At 48.6% G+C, this 21,345-nt stretch overlaps 1 protein-coding gene across 8 annotated transcripts in view; it reads right to left on the bottom strand.

Annotated features, from left to right (window-relative positions):
- Nucleotides 1-21,345, bottom strand: part of PDE9A (phosphodiesterase 9A) — an 89,801-nt gene that overhangs the window by 26,012 nt on the left and 42,444 nt on the right. For 4 of the 8 annotated variants that reach the window (XM_070597877.1, XM_070597873.1, XM_070597872.1 and 1 more), the window contains 2 exons: nucleotides 8,084-8,138; nucleotides 6,883-6,953 (listed from right to left, as the gene is read on the bottom strand). In XM_070597877.1, the coding sequence (XP_070453978.1) occupies nucleotides 6,883-6,953; nucleotides 8,084-8,138 (126 nt within the window). Of the gene's footprint in view, nucleotides 1-92; nucleotides 352-1,797; nucleotides 6,674-6,882; nucleotides 6,954-8,083; nucleotides 8,139-12,343; nucleotides 12,615-21,345 lie in introns of those variants that run through there. The other 4 variants (XM_070597879.1, XM_008544373.2, XM_070597874.1 and 1 more) reach the window with 4 other exon arrangements.

Genomic DNA, 21,345 nt, shown 5'->3' with positions numbered 1-21,345 from the left:
TAGAACGGATGAGAACTAAACAGGCCGAGTTAAGGATGAGCAGAACCCAGGCTTGATCCCCTTCTGGGAGGCCATGCAGAGGTGTGCCTTACAAGTCAGGACACCAGCTTCCATCAAAGAATCAGCTGGAGCTTCTGCCTCCAAGCGAGTGTTCACCTTCAGGACGCTCCCTCTGGCAGGCGGCACAGCCAGCCCGGAAACGCCGCCACGGGGCGAGCGGCTTCGGAAGGCTTTTAGCTGAGTGTCAGTTCACAAGACATAAGGAAGATTAGCTTCGTTACTTGGTGATCACACCCGGAATTTTAGGCAGAAAGATACCACCCACGGTGTCACTCTATTCCCCTTATCATCAAGCGTGGCTCTGCATATGCTAAAAATAAAACGCGGGTGACTTCTAAAACAGAAGCAAAGCAACTCCGCGTCTTTGCTGGTTCCAACACTTCCCCCACCCCTGCAGGAGCCACTGCAGCTCTGGAGCGTGTGCCGGGGACATGCTGCGAGGGCAGTGCCCCAGCAGCCCGGCTGGAACCAGAACCTCCCTGGGCAGGTTTTCTAAACACTTCCGGGTCAGGGGCCAAGCAGGGGCAAGGTTACATGAAAACATTTCATCTTTCTGCCCAAAGTGATGGGAATCTGGAGAATCCGACATTCAGATCTGGTCCTGGTGACTTGCTTCTGTGCCAGGCACAGGTGGCTGTGCAGGAAGCTCAAAAGCCTTCTCTGCCCCTCCTCCACCACGACAAGGGGACCAAAGAGGGGGCCTGAAATGCAAGAGCTTGGAACCAGCGAGGTGGGGAAAGGCAGGGAGCTCGACCCTGGGCATGTCTCCAGGCACTGAGAGCCCACAGCCTCCCCTTGGAGTGGGCTGTTCTTAGTGCTTTCTTGCATCACGGACCCTGTCAGGAAGTAGATGAAAGCCATGGGTCTTCATCTGAGAAAAGGCACACAAGCACACCCCTTTTACAGTTTGTAGGAGGACCAGGAGCAGGCCTCGGCCTCCCAGGGCACCCCCAGGCCGTGGACCTCACTGCAGGATGCTCAGCCCATGGAGAAGGGAAGCCCAGGGGAGCTGCGTCTGTGGGTTTACCGCTAGGACACTGACGTCGGCAAATGGCAGGTTCAACAACAGCGGCAAGAAGGAGCCCAGGCTTGTTGACATGTGAGGGGCAGAAAATTCCAGAAAGTGAACAGAGCTGGAGAAGAGACCTGGCACAGACTTTGACCCAGAGAGTGAACAGACATGGGGAAGAGAGGGCGCAGGCAGTGCAGAGTGCAAACAGGGCAGCTGTGCCCTGCCACTCAAGGCCCATGGCTACATTCTTGATGCTTTAGACATCGTTTCTCTGAATACAGAATAACATGATCGTTGTAGACAACGGAGGAAATACAGAGCAGCTCCAAGAAGAAAATTTAAAAATTGACCTGTGATCCTATTGGTCCAGAAAACAGCTCATTTAATATTATATTATTTTGTTTAATATTTAATATTAATTTAATATTTTTATATTAAATATTATAATATTTAATACAATAACATTATTTACATAAAATATAATAGATAATATATTATAAAACAGACATAATATTATAATTTAATATTAATGTTATATTTATATTTAATATAAGTTAACATTATATTGGTGTGTATCCTTCCAGGCATTTCTCTCCACCCCCCATGTATTCTAAATATCACCCCCCATGTATTCTAAATATCTATCTGTCTATTGTTAATTTTACAAAGACAAAATTGGGATCCTGCTATTTGTACTGTTTTCTCGTCTGCTTTTTCCCCCTTACCAGTAAGTCAAGGATGCTCCCCGTGTTAGCAGCTGCCTCCTGGCTCGTGGCTTTTGGAGGGGTGCATGTTTGACGATGTCGTTGTTGGAGCTGACGTAGATCAGATTCCCTGGCCATTTCTTGGGATGATGTTCAAATTAAGCCTTTTGGGCAACACGCTACAATATCACTAATTTGAACCCCAGAGATTCAGAATTTACGGCAATTATGTTTATGAAGAGCCTGGTTGCCAAGGAAATTGATAGTGAGTAACAAGATGGCAGAAGTTGTGCATTAGTCAATGGAGGAGAAAACCAGCACGTCATGGGATTAAAGAGCCGGAACGCAGAGGGCAACGCCTGGAGCCAGTGAGAGAGCGCAGGGCAGATTCGGGCACCAGCAGACCTGGGCTCCTGCCTCCCAGTCCCTTCCTGACACCTGGCTGCCTTCTGGAAGATTCCACAGCTCCCCTCGCTGACCCACTCCAGCTCTGCTTTGCCCCATGCCAGGAGCAGGGGCCTCACCCCTCAGGTCTCCAGCACAGACCCTGGTGAGGTCTCCATAGTCGAGACTGGATGTCTCGAGGCCCCACTTGTCTGCCTTGAACTTTAGCATAGGTGGGCACAGACCAGACCCCAAATAGCAGCAGAGGCCCCCAGCCCCAGCCAGCACTGGCGGGTCCCTGTTTATTCCCCCGACCAGGCGCGGGCCCCCAGACGGGCTGACTCGCAGCGTTAGCACGGTCTGGAAACCTGGCTGTCCTCTCTCAGACTGTAGACGTGGTTTTGTGGGCTCCTTGCGAGTCACAGGCCACCCTGAAGGAGGACCATCAAGAGTGATTTTCCAAGAGGGATGTGGGCTTCAGCAGGGGCCCTGGCGGCAGGAGCAGAGCGGGTTGGGAGGTGGTTCTGCTCTCGCCTCCACCGCCTGCTGGGCCCTCCTTCGCTGCAGAGCTGATGACAGTTGTTTAAAGACGCGTGTGAATAGAGGTGTTTCAACGCTTCCCCCAAGGACTTCGGGGAATGAATTCGCATAAAACATGTTCCCGAGTGACAGAGAAAACGAGCTTTGGGTCAGCGTGGAGTCCTGTGTTGTTTGCATGCCCCTGTGGCATTCAACGTCGTCCCACGGGGCCAGCTCTTGCCGTGGCACAGGGACAAAGGCTGGACGGGAGCAGGGCTGTCCTGTGCCTGGCCGCAGGGTGCAGGCATAGCGGCCAGTGTCCAAAAAGCAAGGAAGGAAGGAAGTGAGGCTCCCTGCGGCATTTCATCTCCAACCAGGAAGGAGATGAGGCCTTGGGTGTCCTGAGTTTATGAAATCATCTCTAAGCTAAGGGAGACTCCAGACTCTTTGGAGGAGGCGAATATTTTATATAAAAAGGAAGAAAAGCTTTGAAAGCGAAGTAAGAGAAATGGAGAAATTTATATTCGAGTCAGAAGAATCCTATGTTTGAGAAGGTCAAAAAATAAGCAGGAAATTCCATTTAAAACAAGTCAAACCAATGTAATGTGGCTTAAAGATGGCCAGTGCTAGCAGGATGCCTCCCTGAACTCAAGGAACAGAAAATCTAATAACAGCTCCTATGTACCGATAGCACGTGTGCGTGCAAGCACAGTATATGTGCCCGTGTCTCTGTGCGTGTACATGTGTGTGCATGTGGGGGTGGATGTGTGTGAGTGCGTGTGCCTGTGTCTCTCTGTTTATGTGTGTGTGTGTGTGTGTGTGTGTGTGTGGACAGATATCTGGGCCCAGGCCCAGTGGAGCAGCATGGCAATTGTGCTCCTGGCAGCCTTCCCTGTCCAGCAGCCCAGGCCAGCTTGCTTTCTGGCAGCTGTGCCAGCTCAGGACTGACCATCCAAGTAGCTGGGATGACCAGCTCCCCAATGACCTGCGTGAGAGGTCTGGCTGCTGGACCCCCTTTCCCCTTCCAGGTACCTGTCATGTCCCAGTGACTCACATCTTTGGGTTCAGGCATTGCTGTCTCTGGGCAGGCTCTCTGGAGCCCGTCCCCCCAGACTCAGCACAGGTGAGGCCCCCCAGCCCTTCGTGCTAAAGCAGAGGCTGTTGGACACTGGGAAGTGGTCAGCCAGGAGTACCAGCGGAGGATGCACCCAAAGCCAGGTGGAGTTCAAGGAGGACATGAGCCCATCTGAACCATGGCCACCTCCTGGGCGTGTGGACCTACATGGCCATGTGCATGGGGAGAGGCGGGCATCCAGGAAGAGGTGAGGGTGCCAGGGGCTGACGTGGGGGAGAGGCACCAAAGTGGGGCTGTTGGGGGAACCCACCACCCACAGTTCCCACTGACCACTGCCAAGCCACTGCTCCCTTAGTCTGAGCTCGTAGACAGTTCCCTCCTCTCTCCTGACTCCCTTGATCCCATTCCTGTGATGCCGAGGTCTGCGGTGCTGGAAATGAGCACAGCTAGTAGAAACGCCAGTAATTTCCATCTATGTCCCTGCCTGAGCTCAGTGGGCGAGGCCACCTTCCAGGCAGTCTATGCGCATTTGCATGATTTATATGATTTACACAAGAGCCCTATGGGGAGATGCTTTCCCTCCAAGGATCGAGCCAGTTCTGGAGACTTCTGGGGCTAGGACAGACCAGGGAAGAAGGTCATACGGGCTGCGTCCTTTAGCGGTGCTCAACTCACATGCCACTTGAAGGCAAAATAAAAATTCTTCTCGGCCTGATGGTTGTCACCACGGCCAGATATTGGAAGCCGCACAAATTGAGGTCAGCGCAGCCCTCTGTAGGTGTTTTGAAAATTCCTTAATGACCTCTTCAACTTGCCTGTTTGCACTTTATGGGAAGAGTAACGGCGGGCGCTGGAGCTGGCTTCTGTGTGGGGCGTGGGAGACAAGCCGAGCTGGGGAAGAAGCTGAAGGAGCTGGAGGAGATGGCGGAGAGGCAGGAGGCACCTGCTGCCCGGACGCATCTGCATGCCGGGCAGTGACGGCGCGACCTCTCGCCTCTGTAAATGTAGAGGGTGACCCGGCAGTGAACGGTGCTTGTGTTCTTTGGCTGAACCCCTTCCAGTGTCTGGAGAATTCCCTACTCTATGGGGCTTGGTGGGAAGCTGAGCTCGCCTCCTGCTGTGGAAGATGGAAATACTAAATGCTCACTAGAGTGGGCTGAAATGTGGCCCCCCAAAAGATACGCTCACATCCTGAGCCTCAGAACCCGTGAGTGGGCCCTTATTTAGAAAAACATCCTTGGTGGATATAATCAATTAAGGATCATGAGATGAGCTTGTCCTGGATTTAGAGTGAGCCCTAAATCCAAGGACAGATGTTCTCATAGGAGACAGGACACTTGAGACACAGTGGGGAGGCCGTGTGAAGGTGGAGGCAGCTTGGAGCGATGTGGCCACAGGCCAAGGATGGCCGGCAGCCACTAGAAGCTAGAGGAGGCCTGGGACAGATGTTCCCCCAGAGGCTTCAGCGGGAACTGACCCTGCCGACACCTTGACCTCAGACTTCTGGCCTCCAGAACTGTGCGAGAACCCATTTCTGTAGTCTTAAGCACCCAGTGTCTGGTACTTGGTTATGAGAACCACAGGAAACTAACACACTCAATTCCTCTGGCCGCCCCCCAGCTAGGATGTGGGCATATGGTCCAGCTGTGTTCAGACCTCTGAATCTGCAGCCAGGACATGGAGAAGCAGCCTGGTGACTGCAGGCCCATGGGGATTGTGGGGGGCCTGAGCATAGAGTGTGGGGTGCCAGAGGAGGTACGTACGCCTGGGGCTCAGATACAACAGACCAGCATCCTCACGGTGTCAGCTCTGCGTAGGATTTGGGGCGCTGTTCCTGCTGTACAGCCACTGGGCCCTGTTCCTGAGCCCTCCTGCTGATCCAGGGAGCCACCAAAAGTCCTTTAGGAGAAACCCCTTTTCTGTTCAATGCAGCCACGGCCGGTGGCCACAGCCTGCTTCAGACCTGAGTTCTCAGGCCTCCTCGAGGGGCCCAGCCTCTTTAGCCAGGTGTGGAGGACGGTGACGCTGACAGCAGCCCAGCCAGGACCCCGGTGCTGGTCCCATCTGCTGTATGAGCAGCTCACTTCATCTTTGAGACTTCCTCATCATCAATCAGGAGAATAAAGCTGTTCTGAAGATCGAATGACCAAATGGATTTGAAAAATGTCAACGCACTTTGAAAAGGAAGACTATGTAAATCCTGTTTCAAGTTATTTAGGTGATCCATTTTGCAGGACCCTGAATTTTTTTCCCGAAAAATCCTGAGCAATTCCTGCACGATACGAACAGCGAGCTCCAGAGTGTCCTACACATACGAATCAATCAGAGAGTGTTTGGTGAGATCACAACCTCGATGCCCTCTTTTTGGGGTTTGTTTACTCATCCCCGAAGTTAATAAATACAGTGCCCGTGGATCGCTGACCTTGGACTCGACATTGACAAAGAACCTTGCACGCTGTGAGTTGAATGCAGAACCATGAGGCATGTGGAATTCAAGATCGCTTCTTATCTTACGGATGGGGATGCTAGGGTGAATGGCTGGAGGCTGAGTTCCTCACAGCGTTTCAGCTGTTTGGCCATTGAATCAAGAGTCGAATGGACTCTTTTTCGCTTACCCAGTAGTTTCTCTGCTTTCCTGGCTGATGACTGGGAACCAAGAGGTGACGATTTAGTAGACAGTCCAAAACCATTGTGAAATCAGAGAGCGTGGGTCGGCGTGTCCCCATTTATGTAAAAAGAGACTCACACAAGGATATGCAACATAAGTTCCTCGCCCGAGAGGGCTAAGTCTGGGGGCCTTGGGTTCTCCTTCTGCACCTTCTGCACTGAAAGAATGCTCTCCTGTGTCCTGTGCCACCGAAACATGCAGCACGCCGCAAGTTACCGTGCACCAGTAACGTGTCACGCGTCACCAAGTTACTTTTAATGGAAATAAAGTGCTTAGATCAGTCACTGTTCCAGCCTTTGTTAAGATCAAAGGTAACTTTCAGGCATCTCACAAAGAAAAGACATTGCTACGTACCTTCAGCCTCCCCTCCCCTCCCTTCCCCACTCACCACTGGTTTAAGAGATTAATTTAACAAGAGGTGAAAAGACGGAGAGACAGAAAGAAAACCATCCCCACTCACATTCCACTCGTTTCTCCAGCACTGCCAAGTGATTCGCAACTTCGGCCTTCAGTTCGTTGATTTTAAAGGCTCTAGGAAAGAAAAAAAAAGACAAATTATAGCTGGTAAAATGCTCAAAGTGAAAGCGGGTTCAGCACACATCTGTGGAACCCCTGCCGTGGGCGAGGCCTCCAGGTGCGCCGGGGAGGGGCAGGCACAGAAATGCTAGGGGTGGTTTTCAGGAACTCACAGTGTGTGTGTGGGGGAGACACACCCTCAAATCATCTCGAGGGTGTACTGCCCAGGACAGAGCACGGGGCCTGCCCTGCTGCTGGGCATGTTTACTCCCACACACCTGGGCAGGGAGCGTGTGCTCTCCGGGAAGGACCCGGTGGCCTCTGTTCACAGCTGGGATGGCCCAGCCCCTGCCCACTGCCCGCTGGGCACAGAGCGCCTTCAGGGCGCCTGATGTATCCTCTCCAGGGTACAACCCATTTGGCTCAACAACTCTTGGGCTTCAAGACAGTACCACCCAGGGCTGGCCCCGTGGCCGAGTGGTTAAGTTCGCGCACTCTGCTGCAGGTGGCCCAGTGTTTCGTTGGTTCGAATCCTGAACACGGACATGGCACTGCTCATCAAACCACGCTGAGACAGCGTTCCACATGCCACAACTAGAAGGACCCACAATGAAGAATACACAACTATGTACTGGGGGGCTTTGGGGAGAAAAAGGAAAAAAATAAAATCTTAAAAAAAAAAAAAAGATAGTACCACCCACGTGCCCTTTCTCCGTCTTCATTATCCTGGGGCGGCGAGATGCCACGTGAAATAACACAATTGGGAGCATCGCCTTCAGAATGGGCAGGGTAACTCGGAATGAAAAGGAAGCCCCAAGCTACCCAGGATCTCCGTGAGAAAGCTTATTTGTAAAAATGGTGTCAATTTTTGTGGGTTGAACTCCGACTCCCGGAAGAACCCGCTGAGAAAATTCTCAGCAACATGAGCTCTGGTTCTAAAAGGACGCACTTGGTACATGGTCTTTGGTGCAAGGCGAGCGTTTCCTGGACCCCATCCAAGCTGGCTTAGTTACCGAAGTCAAACCCCGGGGAAGTGATGTCTCAGGGCCTGCCGGCTGAGACAGCCTCAGAGCCAGGGACCCACCACAGCCATGAAAAGAAAAGGTGCACATCTCTGGAGGTGGTATCTCTGGAAGATTCTGTACCTTGAGAACTGCTCTGCAACCTGGGTCAGCACGCTCTGGATTAATTCTTCTTTCTCTACAGACCAAAACAGAAAGACAGATGAGAAAAGGGAAAGCCTGGATCATCGTGGGCCTGAATCTGCACATCGTGGGCCCGTGGCGCCGATGCCGTGATGCTGGGTCACCTGGACAGAAGCTCCAGCCCGCAGTCAGCTCCCCAGGGCCTCTCCTGGGCCTGGACTTTTCCTGTCCACCCTCAAGTGCTCTTTCCCTCCTGGGTGGCACCAGGCCCACCAAACCCATCTCTCAATGGTCTCTCTACAGAGTGGCAGAGCTGTGGTCCTCCTGTGTCAACAGCAGCTCTGAAAAGCAGGCAGGACTGGGTCTCTAAGTACAGGAAGTTTTCACTTAGTGCCTGGACCATTTTGTGGGGGCAATTACCGGGACACAGAGAGGTCAAGGCATACTTCAAGTGCAAAACAGAGTGTTCTCATGGCGGGTCCACAGAGAGGAAGCGGGCAGGGTGAGCTGGTTTGTCCCTTCGCTGCTTGGCACGTAAAAGCAGCTGGGAGGCCGGTGTCACGAGGTTCAGGTCCCGGGCTGAATAGAACCTGCCTGGTTTCCTGTTTCCTGACCGGCCCAGTGCCGAATACCTCGCTGGAAGGTGGAGGTGCTCCCAGCACTGTTCTTTCCAGAATTCTACACTCCCAGGAAGGGAGTGACCTCTCCTTGGCTCCAGGTGGCCATAAGCTCACGCCCTAAAATGCAGAGAACCTGCACAAGGCTTCCTTCTGACTGTATGTCATCGTCCATGCTGGCTCCACGCCCAACCCTGAACTACAACCAAAATAAATCAAAAACCAACCAACCAAACAAAAACATCTCAATAGGCCAATTCAGCAATGAGGCTGAAATCTAAAAATATTCACATGCTCTGACCTAGTGTCTCCATTTCTAGGAAATAATCATGTCTGTATACAAGAGATGTCCATCGCAGTGTTATTTAACATAGTAAAACTGTGACAGCCTCTACACCCATCAAATGGACAGCGAATAAAGGATGGTATATCTGCTGTGTGGAAACACAGCCTGCTATTGGAAATAACATCTCGGGAAATGTTCACATCTATTGTTAAAGTAAAAAAAAAATGGACTGAGGGGCCGGCCCCGTGGCCGAGTGGTTAAGTTTGTACGCTCCACTTCAGCGGCCCAGAGTTTCGCTGGTTCGGATCCTGGGCACGAACATGGCACCGCTCATCAGGCCACAATGAGGTGGTGTCCCACATGCCACAACTAGAAGGACCCACAACTAAAATATACAACTACATACTGGGGGGGTTTGGGGAGAAAAAGCAAAAAAAAAAAAAAAAAAAGACTAAAAAAGGAATATAATGTGATCCTGTTTTTGAAAATACTGGGAGGATACACTCTAAAATAATAATAGTAGTTATTCTTCGGTTGTAAGATTATATATCAACTTTTTTCTTATTTTTACTTCTGTGTATCTATTTCTAGTGAATATATGTTAATTTCATTAAAAATATCTTAAAAATGAATCAATCTAAATCTACTCTCCTCCCTGCTCAGTCCGAGGGGCGGATGTTCATTTCTGACCCGTGTAACAGCTACACCTCAGCCCAAGTGTCTCCCACGCCAGCATAGCCGTTGTTCTCAGAAAGGGCACAGGAGCAAAGCTGAGCTCCCAGTGAGAACAGCCTCAGGGTCCGTTGCTCAGGTCCCATGTTCATACTGATGCCACCTGTGTAACTGAGCACCGTAGCTCCCCGGGCCGCCTCTTGGACCATGCACGACCTGTATTCTTTTGCAAGGGAAAGGAGCGAAAGTGCCTGTGTGCACGAAGGCCAGCCACACCCACACATTCACACTCAGAGCTCCGATCAGGAAGGGAGTGCCACACCCCCCCCCCCCCACCCCCCTGGCCCAGGCTCACTGCAATTCCTGCCGCGGCCACTGCTTCCTCCCAGTGGATTTCCCTCCCAGATCTCAAAAATGAACAGTGACTTAATGTGTGTACACTACCCAGGACAGGGCCCGGCCGGTGGCGTGCACTGCCTGTGTTGGCTACTGTTGTTGTTACATTACTAAGGGTCACCACCAGCCACAGGTTCTCTCTGACACCTTCTTGCTTTCAGTGCCTTCCCCAGTGAACTACTAGCCCCTGGAGTGACGGGCTGAGCTCTGGGGGGACCACTTCCAGGCTGAGAAGTGGCAGCATCCTGCCTGCAACATCCCGAATGTACCCTTCACTCCCTCAGTGCCCCCGGAACCTCACAGAGCCCTAAACCCCTGGATGTGGGGGCAACAAGCAGTTTTCAAGCAAACCGTAGTCATTCCCAAGCTTCTTGGTAAACCCACCCCTATCAGAAAAATCTGATAATATGTAGGAAACCCACCTCTTTCTCCTAAATGCTGCATGGCATATATTGAACTTAACCAATTAAAGCATGTTCATGTAATTTTGCTTTAAGAATTTCTTAATAGCTTTAAGGATAACCAGCAACAGCCAGGGACACTGGCAATTCACAGTGGGCTGAGACCAGGTCTCTGGGGTCCCTCTGGACCTCAAAGATTTTGGAAAACGGGGAGAGTGGAAATGAGGCTCTGAGAGAATGGGAAATCAGTATGAACTACTGCCGATCCATATGGGTGGGAGGAGGGGAGTGCCGGCCGATATGCACAGGCAGCTCACATTCTCTCCAGAGAAAACGCCGTTCCACGAGACAGCTGCCATATTATCTACGAGTGCTCCTGAATCTAGGGCACGGTAGTGGATTTCAAGGGTGCTGCTCCAAGCTCACTGTGATGTACTCCTAGGCACCAACGACTTCAATAAAGGCAAAAGATCCGGCCACCCAAACGATCGGTCATAACGACAGGCTGCAGAGGCTCGTCACCAGCCTTTTCAAAGTCTGGGCTGCTTTTCACCTGCTTACACCTGGACTGGCCTAAGTCAGATCGTCTGGGGTGTCTGTCCGGCTGTCCTCTCAGGGACAGGCACTGACGAGTAAAAGTCTCTCACGTAGTAGAGTTTAGTTCCAGGGCGATCTCAGAGCCGGGCAGAGGCCGGGTCCAGTTTTTAAGATGCTGCCAAGTCAAGCCAGCTTCGGGCCACGGATCTGCACTAGAACGGCCCCAGGACCTGGCCCCTGGAACAGACCAAGGAGACTGGAACAACCTAACCCCTGGAGATGACTGCAGAGTTGCCTGTTGGCATTCAGGGGCAGGATTGAGCCCCCAGGGTGCCAGGATGGGCACCCTCCCCTGTGGTGTTTACTCAGCTACTCTCACAAATGACCAGGGCAGAGATCTACCCTCAGAGTCCTGTACGTCTCTGATGCCCAGAGGCTGTCACCCGACTCTGCCTTGGGGTGTTTCGGGCGTTGCAGACTGTTCAAGGAACCTGCCTCCGCCTCTCCCTGCCTTTCCAGGAATTGTTTACTTGTTTCAGACCAATCAGCACAGGACATGAAAATCTGGTTTCATTGATCAACAGGACAGCCCAACCTATAATTCCTATTCCAAAGATTAGTAGAACACGGGGCACTAATTCGATTGGCCAGCCCGCTGACCGGCACACCCTTTTCATCTTGCACCGAACAGAGCAATAACAGCAACAGCCATCCTTCTGTCCTCGGCACACCTAAGCTGGTTTGACATGTACCTTTCACCCCTGGGCAAATGGATGCAAACACAGCCCCAGCAATACATGGCCCCCAGACCTGCGCATCGAGCGAAGGTGGCACAGGGACATAAGCCTGGGCATCTGAAACCCAAGCCTGTGACCCCCCAACGGTACTATGACCAGTACCCCGCCGGCACATGCCTGTTGCCTTGGAGTTCAGGCCTGAGCTCTCTCGATACATTGGCAGTCGTTGCATAACACCGCTGTGTGTTTCCCGGCTGCTAACATGATGCAGTGGGCTGCGTTCCACCCCATCAGTCTCAGCCTGAAGCCACAGAGACACAGAGAGCATCCTCTAAGTCATACACACTTAATAGACATGCTCCCAGAGCACACAAACTGTCTGAAGCTAGCCCTCCAGAAAGGGGTATCTTATTTGGCCTCAGGGAAAATAACCCACATTACTTGGCACCAAAGAGACCGACACCCCTGAGCCCTGAACATGGGGGGTGCATTTATTTGTACTCTTGTCCAGGGCCCTGCCTGGGAAGGGCAGGCAGGGGGCCTCCTCATCCGCCCCCTGGCACTTCTTGGGGTGTCACGGTCCCTCTCCAGGGAAGCAAGAGGGGCGAGCTCACCTCTGTTCCACTTTCGCTCTCCCGGCCCCTCCAGCCGGTCCAGGACGTTCTAACCCGGGGCACAGTCGTCGGCAATTCGCTGTTTATGGACGTCATAAAACAGACATGCAGAATGAGGACGCTTCCTTTATAACCCAGGAGCGCAATAAAGTTGTATGATTAACAGTGACCTCGCCTGGCTCCTTAAAGCCACAGGAGCCCTTCGCACAGTCTGTCCCACCAGGAAATGATACATGCTGAGTAGCAGCCAAAGGGACGTCCCCGATGACTTACGATATGACTCTGCTAGATGCTTCCGCCTCCTGTTAGCCATTCAGATGTAACAAAGAAAGTAAAGTGGACCGAAGGACCCGGATGACCACAAGGGAAATTTTGGAGAGTGTCTGGCAATTGTCCTGGCTGAGCCACCTGCAGGATCACAGCAGGCTCACCGCACCTCAGGGGCAGCAACTGGATTGGGTTTTTTCCCTTTTTGGTTTTGGAGAGGGGGATTTCACGTTCTGCATGGTTTCACTTGATCTCAGATGTCCGGGGACAATTCCTCCCTTGTTCTCCTGCCTCCCTGGGCTGAGTTCTCAAGAAGTATGCTTACAAGGTGAGCAGCCTCGGAGAGAGCTAGCAGTGCAATTTCCCTTTACACGTTTACAGATCACAACAACCACCCCAATCTTTACTGAGCTCTGTTCCAGGCACTGTTCTAAGTGGTCTGCATCTGTTGATCGCTTAATCCTCCTCATAAGCCACAGTGGGTGCGTGGCAGAGAGAGAAGCCTGAGTCGGGACACGGCCAAACTCATCCTGCCTCCCCACTCAGGTTCCCAGGTGCGGCTGCACAATGGGGCAGGGTTGCCCTTCCCCATGGCGGGGAAAGACTCACACACACTCCTCCTCCCTCAGAAGCATCCCTGCCATGGTGACGAGGTAGCTGGCCTGTACTTTTGAGGGAGAAAGACATGGGTATGACATTCATGAGGATGCCCTCAGAGGAATTTGAATCTGGAAACTAGCAAGTGACTGTCCATGCTGTGGGACTCTGTCCGCCATAAAACCTGTGTATGTCACCATGACCGGACACCATGTGGGAAAGTTTTTATGGTGAAGCCAAAGGAGGTCAACTCTGGTTCACCGTGTCTGGGCTCTGACGGTGTGTCACATGACTCCAACAAGACTAGTTTCAGGAAGAATTCTGTCAGGATAAATCCAATAAACTAATCCAATAAACTAACCCATCATGGTACAAATGACAGGACTTTTGCACAAATCTATAAAAGACGGAGTTTTCTTTGCAAACGAAAGGTGTGACTACATCTGTGGACTTTAATATGTTGCACACAGTTGTAAAGGCTGGAGCAAGAGAAATAAAAAATAGCCCACCAAGATCATCTGTCATAACAAAAGACTGGAGGAAACACAAACAAATAGCCATTGATGGGGGACTAGTTAAATAAAGCATGGGACATCCACAACAGGAAGTCCTGTGCTGCTTTAAAAGAAAGGAAGATGTCTATGCTCTGCTATGCCTTACATCTTATAAGCTTACATCTTACAGTGTGGGGTAGCTGGAACTTAAGCAGAAAGTGTACTGGGTTGAGGCGTCAGAGGGCAGAGTTTGGGGCTGTCAGAGAGGATGGAAATGAAAGGGGAATTCCCAAAGGAGGAAGTTGGTGTGGGGGGCACCAATCTGTAAAAACTCTCCTATTCCTCGGTTGACCCCTGAATTATGCACGCATGTGGGCCCAGGACGATTAAAGAACTTAGCAAAGATTTCAGCTATTTGCCAACTACAGGAGAGAAGAAGTTTTAGAGTTTGAGTCTAGTCAAGTGAAAGGGCCTTGACAAGTGCCTCAGGCTTCCTGTTGAAAGCCCAGAAGGGCCACTGCTGGAGATCTACCCTAACAAAGCATAAAGCCAAGCTTCCACAAGTTCAAGGTGATCAGTCAGTAACAGCAGCCGACAAGAACAAAAATCAACACTCTTCAGAGGAAGATAACAAAATTCAGAGTCTCTACGATATATTTTTCATAATGTAAGTACACACTAAAAAAACAGACATGCAAAGAAACAAGAAAACATGATGCACAGTTAAGAGAAAATCACCCAACACAACCCTGGATGACTCAGATGTTGAAATTAGCAGACCAAGCCTTTAACATAGCAATTATGAGTATGTCCATGGACCTAAAGAAAAAGATGTTAGTAAACAGTAAACAGATGGGGAATCTCCAGAGAGAAATCTATGAATAAGAATCAAATGAAAAGTGTAGAATTGAAAAACATATCTGAAATAAAAAAATTCATGGATGGGTTTACAGCAGAGTGGAGTCAGCAGAAGAGGCAGGGAAAGTGAGGCCAGAGCAATAGAAATTATCCAATCAGAAGAACAGAAAGAAAAAAGCCTAAAAAATGAGAGAGCCAGTCACTTGAGGGACAAAGCAAGCTTTCTCACAGAAACGTAAGCAGAGTCTCAGAAGGGAAGGTGAGTTAGAATGACGCGTAAAATACATTTAAAGAAATAACAGCTGAAAATTTTACAAATTTGATAAAAACACAAATTTATTGACCATGAAAGATCAACGAACATCAAGCAGGATAAACAAAAAGGAAACCAGGGCTGGTTAAACTAGTGAAACCCGAGGACAGAGAGAAAACACCTTGAAAGCAGCCAGAGAAAAAGACACATTCCATGCAGGGGAATAATGATAAAATAAAGGCTGACTTCTCATCAGAAACAATGGAGGCCAGGAAAAAATGAATCGACGTCTTTAATAAAAACAAACCAGAACTGTGAATGCAGAATTCCATATCCTGAAAAACCATCTTTCAAAATGAAGGCAAAAATAAAGACACGCTCAGCTACGCAAAAGCTGAGAGAGAATTAGGGAGAATTAGAATAGAGAGAGAATTAGAATTGAGAGAATTAGGCACAAGCAGTTCTGCACAGCAAGATAGGTTAAAAGAAAAAAGAAATTCTTCAGGCTGAAGAGCTGTAACACCAGCCGGAAGTTGGGATCAACAGGAAGAAATAAAAGCACCAGAAATAGCAAATACACAGGTAACTATAAAAAATTATCTTTAAGTTTCTTTTCATAATTTCTTCAACAGACAACTGGCGGGGGCTGGCCCCGTGGCCAAGTGGTTAGAGTTCCGCGTGCTTTGCTTCAGCGGCCCAAGGTTCATGGGTTTGGATCCCCAGTGCAGGACCTACTGCATCCATCAGCCACGCTGTGGTGGCATCCCACATACAAAGTAGAGAAAGAATGCCTCGGATGTTAGCTCAGGGCCAATCTCCCTCATGAGAAAAAAAGGTAACTGACTATTTAAAGCAAAAATTATATTGTATTATGGAGTTGAAAATGTATGTAGATTATCTTAGTCTGTTCAGTCTGCTCTAACAAAATTTCATAGACCGGGGGGCTTATAAACAACAGAAATTTATTTCTCACAGTCCTAGAGTTTGGAAGCCCAAGATCCAGATGTTTGCAGATTTGGCATCTGGTGAGGGCTTCTTGGTTCTTCTTGGCTCACACCTGGCCGCCTTTTCAGTCTTCACGTGGCAGAAGGGGTAAGGGAGCTCTCTGGGGTCTCTTTAGGGGGGCACTAATCCCATTCATGATGGTTCTGCCCTCATGACCCACTTATTCCCAAAGGCCCCACCTCCACATACCGTCATGTTGGGGGTTAGGATTTCAACATACGAATTTTGGGGGGACACAAACATTCAGTCTATAGCACAGATGCAAAGTATACGGCAGCCACGGCTCAAAGGCTGTGAGGGAGGAATTACCCTGCTGCAAAGTCCTTACTTTTTATGTGAAGTGGTACAATATTAACTCTAAATAGACTAACAAGTTAAGGATGATTTAAAAATGGGCAAAAGATCTGAAAAGACACTTCAAGAAAAGAAGACATAGGGATGGCAAATAAACATACGAAAAGAAGCTCAACATCATTAGGGAAATGCAAACTAAAACAAGAAGATACCATGACACCCCATCAGAACAGCGAAAATCCCCAACACTGACACCAAACGCTGGCGAGGATGCGCAGCGACGAGAACTCTCATTCACTGCTGATGGGAGTGCGAAATGGGACAGCCACTTTGGAAGACAGTTTGTGAGTTTTTCACAAAGTTAAATGTACTCCTACCACACGATCCAGCAATCGTCCTCCTGGGTATTTACCCCAAAGGAGTTGAAAACTTAACTTCCACACAAAACCTTCACACAGATGTTTACAGCAGCTTTGTTCATGACTGCCAAGACTGAAGCAACCGAGATGTCCTACAGCGGGTGAATGGATAAACAAACTGTGGTAAACCCATATGACGGACTGTCACTGAGCACTGAAAAGAAATGAGCTATGAATCCATGAAAAGGAACGAAGGAAACTTAAATGCATATTACTAAGTGAAAGAAGCCAGTCTGGAAAGGCTGCATAATACATGATTCCAACGATGTACATTCTGGCAAAGGCACAACTATGGAGCCAGTAAGAAGATCGCTGGTTGCCAGGAGTTGGGGGGAGGGAGGGATGACCAGAAGAAGCACAGAGGATTTTTAGGGCAGAGAGACTACTCTGTATGATACTGTAGTGGTGGGTACATGTCATTATACATCCATCCAAACCTGCAGAATGCACACCACCAAGAGTGAACCCCAGTGTAACCTATGGACTTTGGCTGATAATGATGTGTCAATGTTGGCCGTGGGAGAGGCTGAGAGAATGTGTGGGGAGGGGGATATGTGGGAACTCTCTGGACTTTTCACTGAATTTCCTGTGAACCTAAAACCGCCCTAAAAAATAAAGTCTATAATTAAAAAAAAAAAATTAAAGTTGCACAGTATAATGCCTAAACAATCACCTAAAAATAATGCTAAAAAGTATAGCTAAAGCGCCAACAGAAGGAATGAAATGGAACACAAAAATTTAGCCAGTTAACCCAAGAGAAGGCAGAGGAGGAACAGGAGACAAAACCCAAGATGGATAAAAGGCAAATAGCAACATGGCAGACTCAACCTCAACCATATCAATGAATACATTACATGTAAATGGACATAGGAAGAAATAATACCAACATTACATAAAATCTTGCAGAAAACAGAGAAAAAAGCAAACCTCTCAACATGTTTTATGAGGCCACCATAATCCCAATATCAAAACATGACAAAGACATTACACGAGAAAAGTTACAGACCAACGTCTCCCCTGAACACAGACACAAAAACCCTTCACACGTTGCTGGGAAATCAAATCCAGCAACACATAAAAAGAGACCTCACCTTACCTCAGGGGAGAGGTCCTGGGGACTCTCTGTTAAATTGATTCCTAAGTATTTTCCTCGGACGGCTCCCTGAGAATACAAGAGGCGTTACCCCAGGAAAGCAAGGTGTTCCAACATTTGAAAACCAGTCACCATCATTCACCATCTTCAGAGAGTAAAGGAGAAGAATGATACGACCATCCTGGTAGATGCGGAAAAAAATACGTGACAAAACCCAACCCCTATTTAGGATAAAAACCACTAGAAAACTGGAGAAAGAGGGAAACTTCCTCAACCCATCTCTACGGAGCCAAAAAGGACAGCTGACACAATTTAACAGAGAATTTTGGCAAAGAACATTTGATGAAAAACTTAGCAAACTAGGAGAAGAGGACTCCAACCGGATAAAGGGCATCTACACAAACTCTGCGGCTCACGTCACACATAGGGGCGAAAGAGTGAACGCGTTTCCCAGAAGGTTGGGAGGAGGTAGGGCCACCTGCTCTCACTTTGTTCAATATTATTGGAGGTTCAACCAGTCCAACAAGACCAGAGAAAGAAGTCAAAACCACAAAGACTGGAATGCAAGAAGTAAAACTGTCTTTATTGTCAAATCTATGGCTGTCTCTATGGGAAATCTATGAAACAACTACCAGAATGAACAAATGAATTAAGTAACCTCACAAGATACTATGTCAATAGAGAAAAAGCTATTCTATTTTTTACACGCTAGCAGCAAATGAGTGGAAAATTAAATTAAGATCCCATTTACGTTAACACCAGAAAGCAAAAAATGCTGAGGAGCAGATTTAACAAAAAATAGGCAGGACCTCCATCCTGAAAGCTGTGAAGGCCCCGGAGTGGAAGGAGGTATCATGTTCACGGGTTGGAGGACGCAATATAGCTAAGATGTTACTGTTCCCAAATTAATCTATGTATTGAATGCAGTTCCAATCAAAGTCATAGGCTTTTTAAAACGAAATTAACAAGTGGATTCTTAATTCTAAAATTTAACCAAAACAACTAAGAAAGAAGTGGAAATGTGGAAGACCATCTGATTCCAAGCTCTAGCAATTACGCCAGTGTGGTACTGGTGTCAGGGTAGACAATTAGATCGATAAACAGAACGGAGTCCAGAAAGAGACCCACACACATAGGGACACTTTCAACACAGGTGCCGAAGTGATTCAATGGGAAAAGGGAAGCTCTTTAGCCAGCGGTGCTATAACGACTGATTAAACGCATGGGGGAAAAATGATCGTCAATCCCTACCTCACACCACTCACAAAATTAATTTGAAATGGATCATGGGTTAAAATATGACAGCTATAACTCTAAATCTCCCCAAAATTTATCTTCACAACCTTGGGGTAGAAAAAGAAGTATTCGAGAAGACACAGAAAACACTAAACATAAAAGAAAAACTTAAATGAGACTTCACCCAATAAGACCTCATTAAGAGAATGACCTTTTTCACAAAGTGGGAAACAAAATATTTGCCATACATACATCTGAAAAATGAATTATATCCAGAATATATAGCTTCCTACAAACCAGCGATAAAAAAATCATACAAGCCAGTTTAAAAATGAGCAAAATACTTAAAACCGATACTTCATGAATCAAGATATTCAAAGAGCCAATAAGCACATAAAAACACGCTCAACTATCATGAAATCATCTAAGAAATGCCAATTAAACTCATAATGAAATATGGTCTTAGACCTACTTGAATGTCTAAAACTTTAAAGAAATAACTAAGAATGCCTACTGTTGGGCTGCGTGTGGGACAACTTGATCAGTCATACACCGCTGGTGGGAAGGTCAAATGGCACAACCATTGGGAAAACAGTTTGGCAGTTTCTTAGAAAGTTAAACATACATTTATCATATGAACCAGCAACACCACTCCTAGGTATTTACCCACAACAATCAACAAATAGGTCCATATTAAGACTTGTACAACGTCGACGGTTGCTTAACTCCATACTAGAAATGACCCGAATGTCCACCCACAGGAGAATTAAAGAACAGATTGTGGAGTACCCACAAAATGGAATACCACTTAGCCACACAAAAGCACATACGCTACATGCGTGAATCCTTAACCATGATGCTAAAAGAAAGAACTCAGACATGAAAGAGCACATCCTGTATGATCTCATTTTCATGACATTCAAGAATAGGACAAAGCAACCTTTGGTAACAGAAGTGAGAACCCTGGTTTCTTATAACGCATGGGCACTGACTTGAAAAGAGGCACAAGGGGAATTTTCTAGGGGGATGGAAATGCTCTTTATCGTGATTGGGGTGGTCCTTCCAGGCATGTGTACTTCTACTCCAGCTCATCACACCGCACACTTCATGTCTGGGCATTGCACCGCACAGTTAGATGGGACACAAGTGTGTTGGGGGGGGTTCTGCCCTGTTCTCACAGCTGCCTGGAGGCAGAGAGAACAGTCTGAACATGTGCTTCCTGAGGGTACTTGCGGGAATGTTTGGCTGGCATCATGTTCACTATCCTAAATTCTGTAGTCATGACACACAGATCCTGAAGACCCGGGTATTATCGTTTGCCACCCACATCACTGACAGTGAGATGCTCAGAGCTGCTGCTGCTGGCTGGACCACCCCAGGCGGCGGGCAGGGAGGTGGGGGGGGAAGGACGAGCATGGAATTTCCCAACGCTAAAGAAAACAGAAATGGAGGAAGCCCCTCAGAGGCATCAGAGGAGAAACGGGTGGCTTTCATTGTATACACTGTATCCTTTTTGTTTTGAAAATAATGCCAGCGAAGATGACTCAGGCTATGATTATAAAGCTCTCTGGAATGAAATTGCACTAAAAATAGAAAATATTATTGAGGAGCATTATTATTTCTCATAAGCAACATGCTTGTGCTCAGATTTCAAGCATTAACTTGACTTGCAAGTGAAAATAGCGCCAGCACTACATGTGCAGTTTAGACCTTAGGAAGCATTCCTGTCCCCTTAAAATTCTGCCATTCTGGAGACACGTAACTTCAGCCATTCAAAAGCACCCTCCAGGTCACTTTACCTGATAGGCACCCTTTATCGAGGACTTACCACGTGGTAGGCACCATGCTAAGCATTCGGCATGAATTGCCTCATTTATCCGCGTAAGACCATGGGATGTGTGCATTCCGACTGCTACTTTGCAGGGTCAACTGAAGTGCACTGTGGTTAAAGCTTTCCTGAGGCCATTTACCCCAAATGACCGACGACCGAGGGCAGCCGGACAACCCTTTGTCCTATCTTCCCATTTCCCAAGTCTGCGCCTCTTAGGTTGGACTCCTCAAAAACAGACTCTGAGACAAGGAGTTGGGCACCAGGAGGGCATTTGGAGGTGGTCCCAGGAATCCCTGGGAAGGCGTGGGGAGTTGGGGCAAGGAAGGAGAGAACGCCCACACAGCTGAGTCAGTGAGCTGGTTCCCTCGGGGGGCGGCTGCCACTGAGCAACCGTGTGGACGATGTCTGAGAACTGTCCCACCACAGGGCAAGGGAGCCGAGCATCTGTCTGTCCATCAGCTCCCTCTCTCACCAGAAGGACTATTCCGGGGCGTGAGCTGCAGCCCTTCTGGCAGGGAACTCGGGCTGGAAGGAGACACCGTGAGTGGGAACCACACCAACAGCCTCTGGTCCCTGCCATGCACGCGCTCTCATCTCAGACCCTTCCCACCAAGGTGGCTGGACTTTTTAATTTTTAAAATTTAAATATTTTACT

The sequence above is a fragment of the Equus przewalskii genome, chromosome 27 (assembly GCF_037783145.1).
Source record: "Equus przewalskii isolate Varuska chromosome 27, EquPr2, whole genome shotgun sequence".
NCBI classification, from domain to species: domain Eukaryota; kingdom Metazoa; phylum Chordata; class Mammalia; order Perissodactyla; family Equidae; genus Equus; species Equus przewalskii.
The sequence above is the reverse complement of the archived record's forward strand: the minus strand, read 5'-3'. Positions and strand labels throughout refer to the sequence as shown.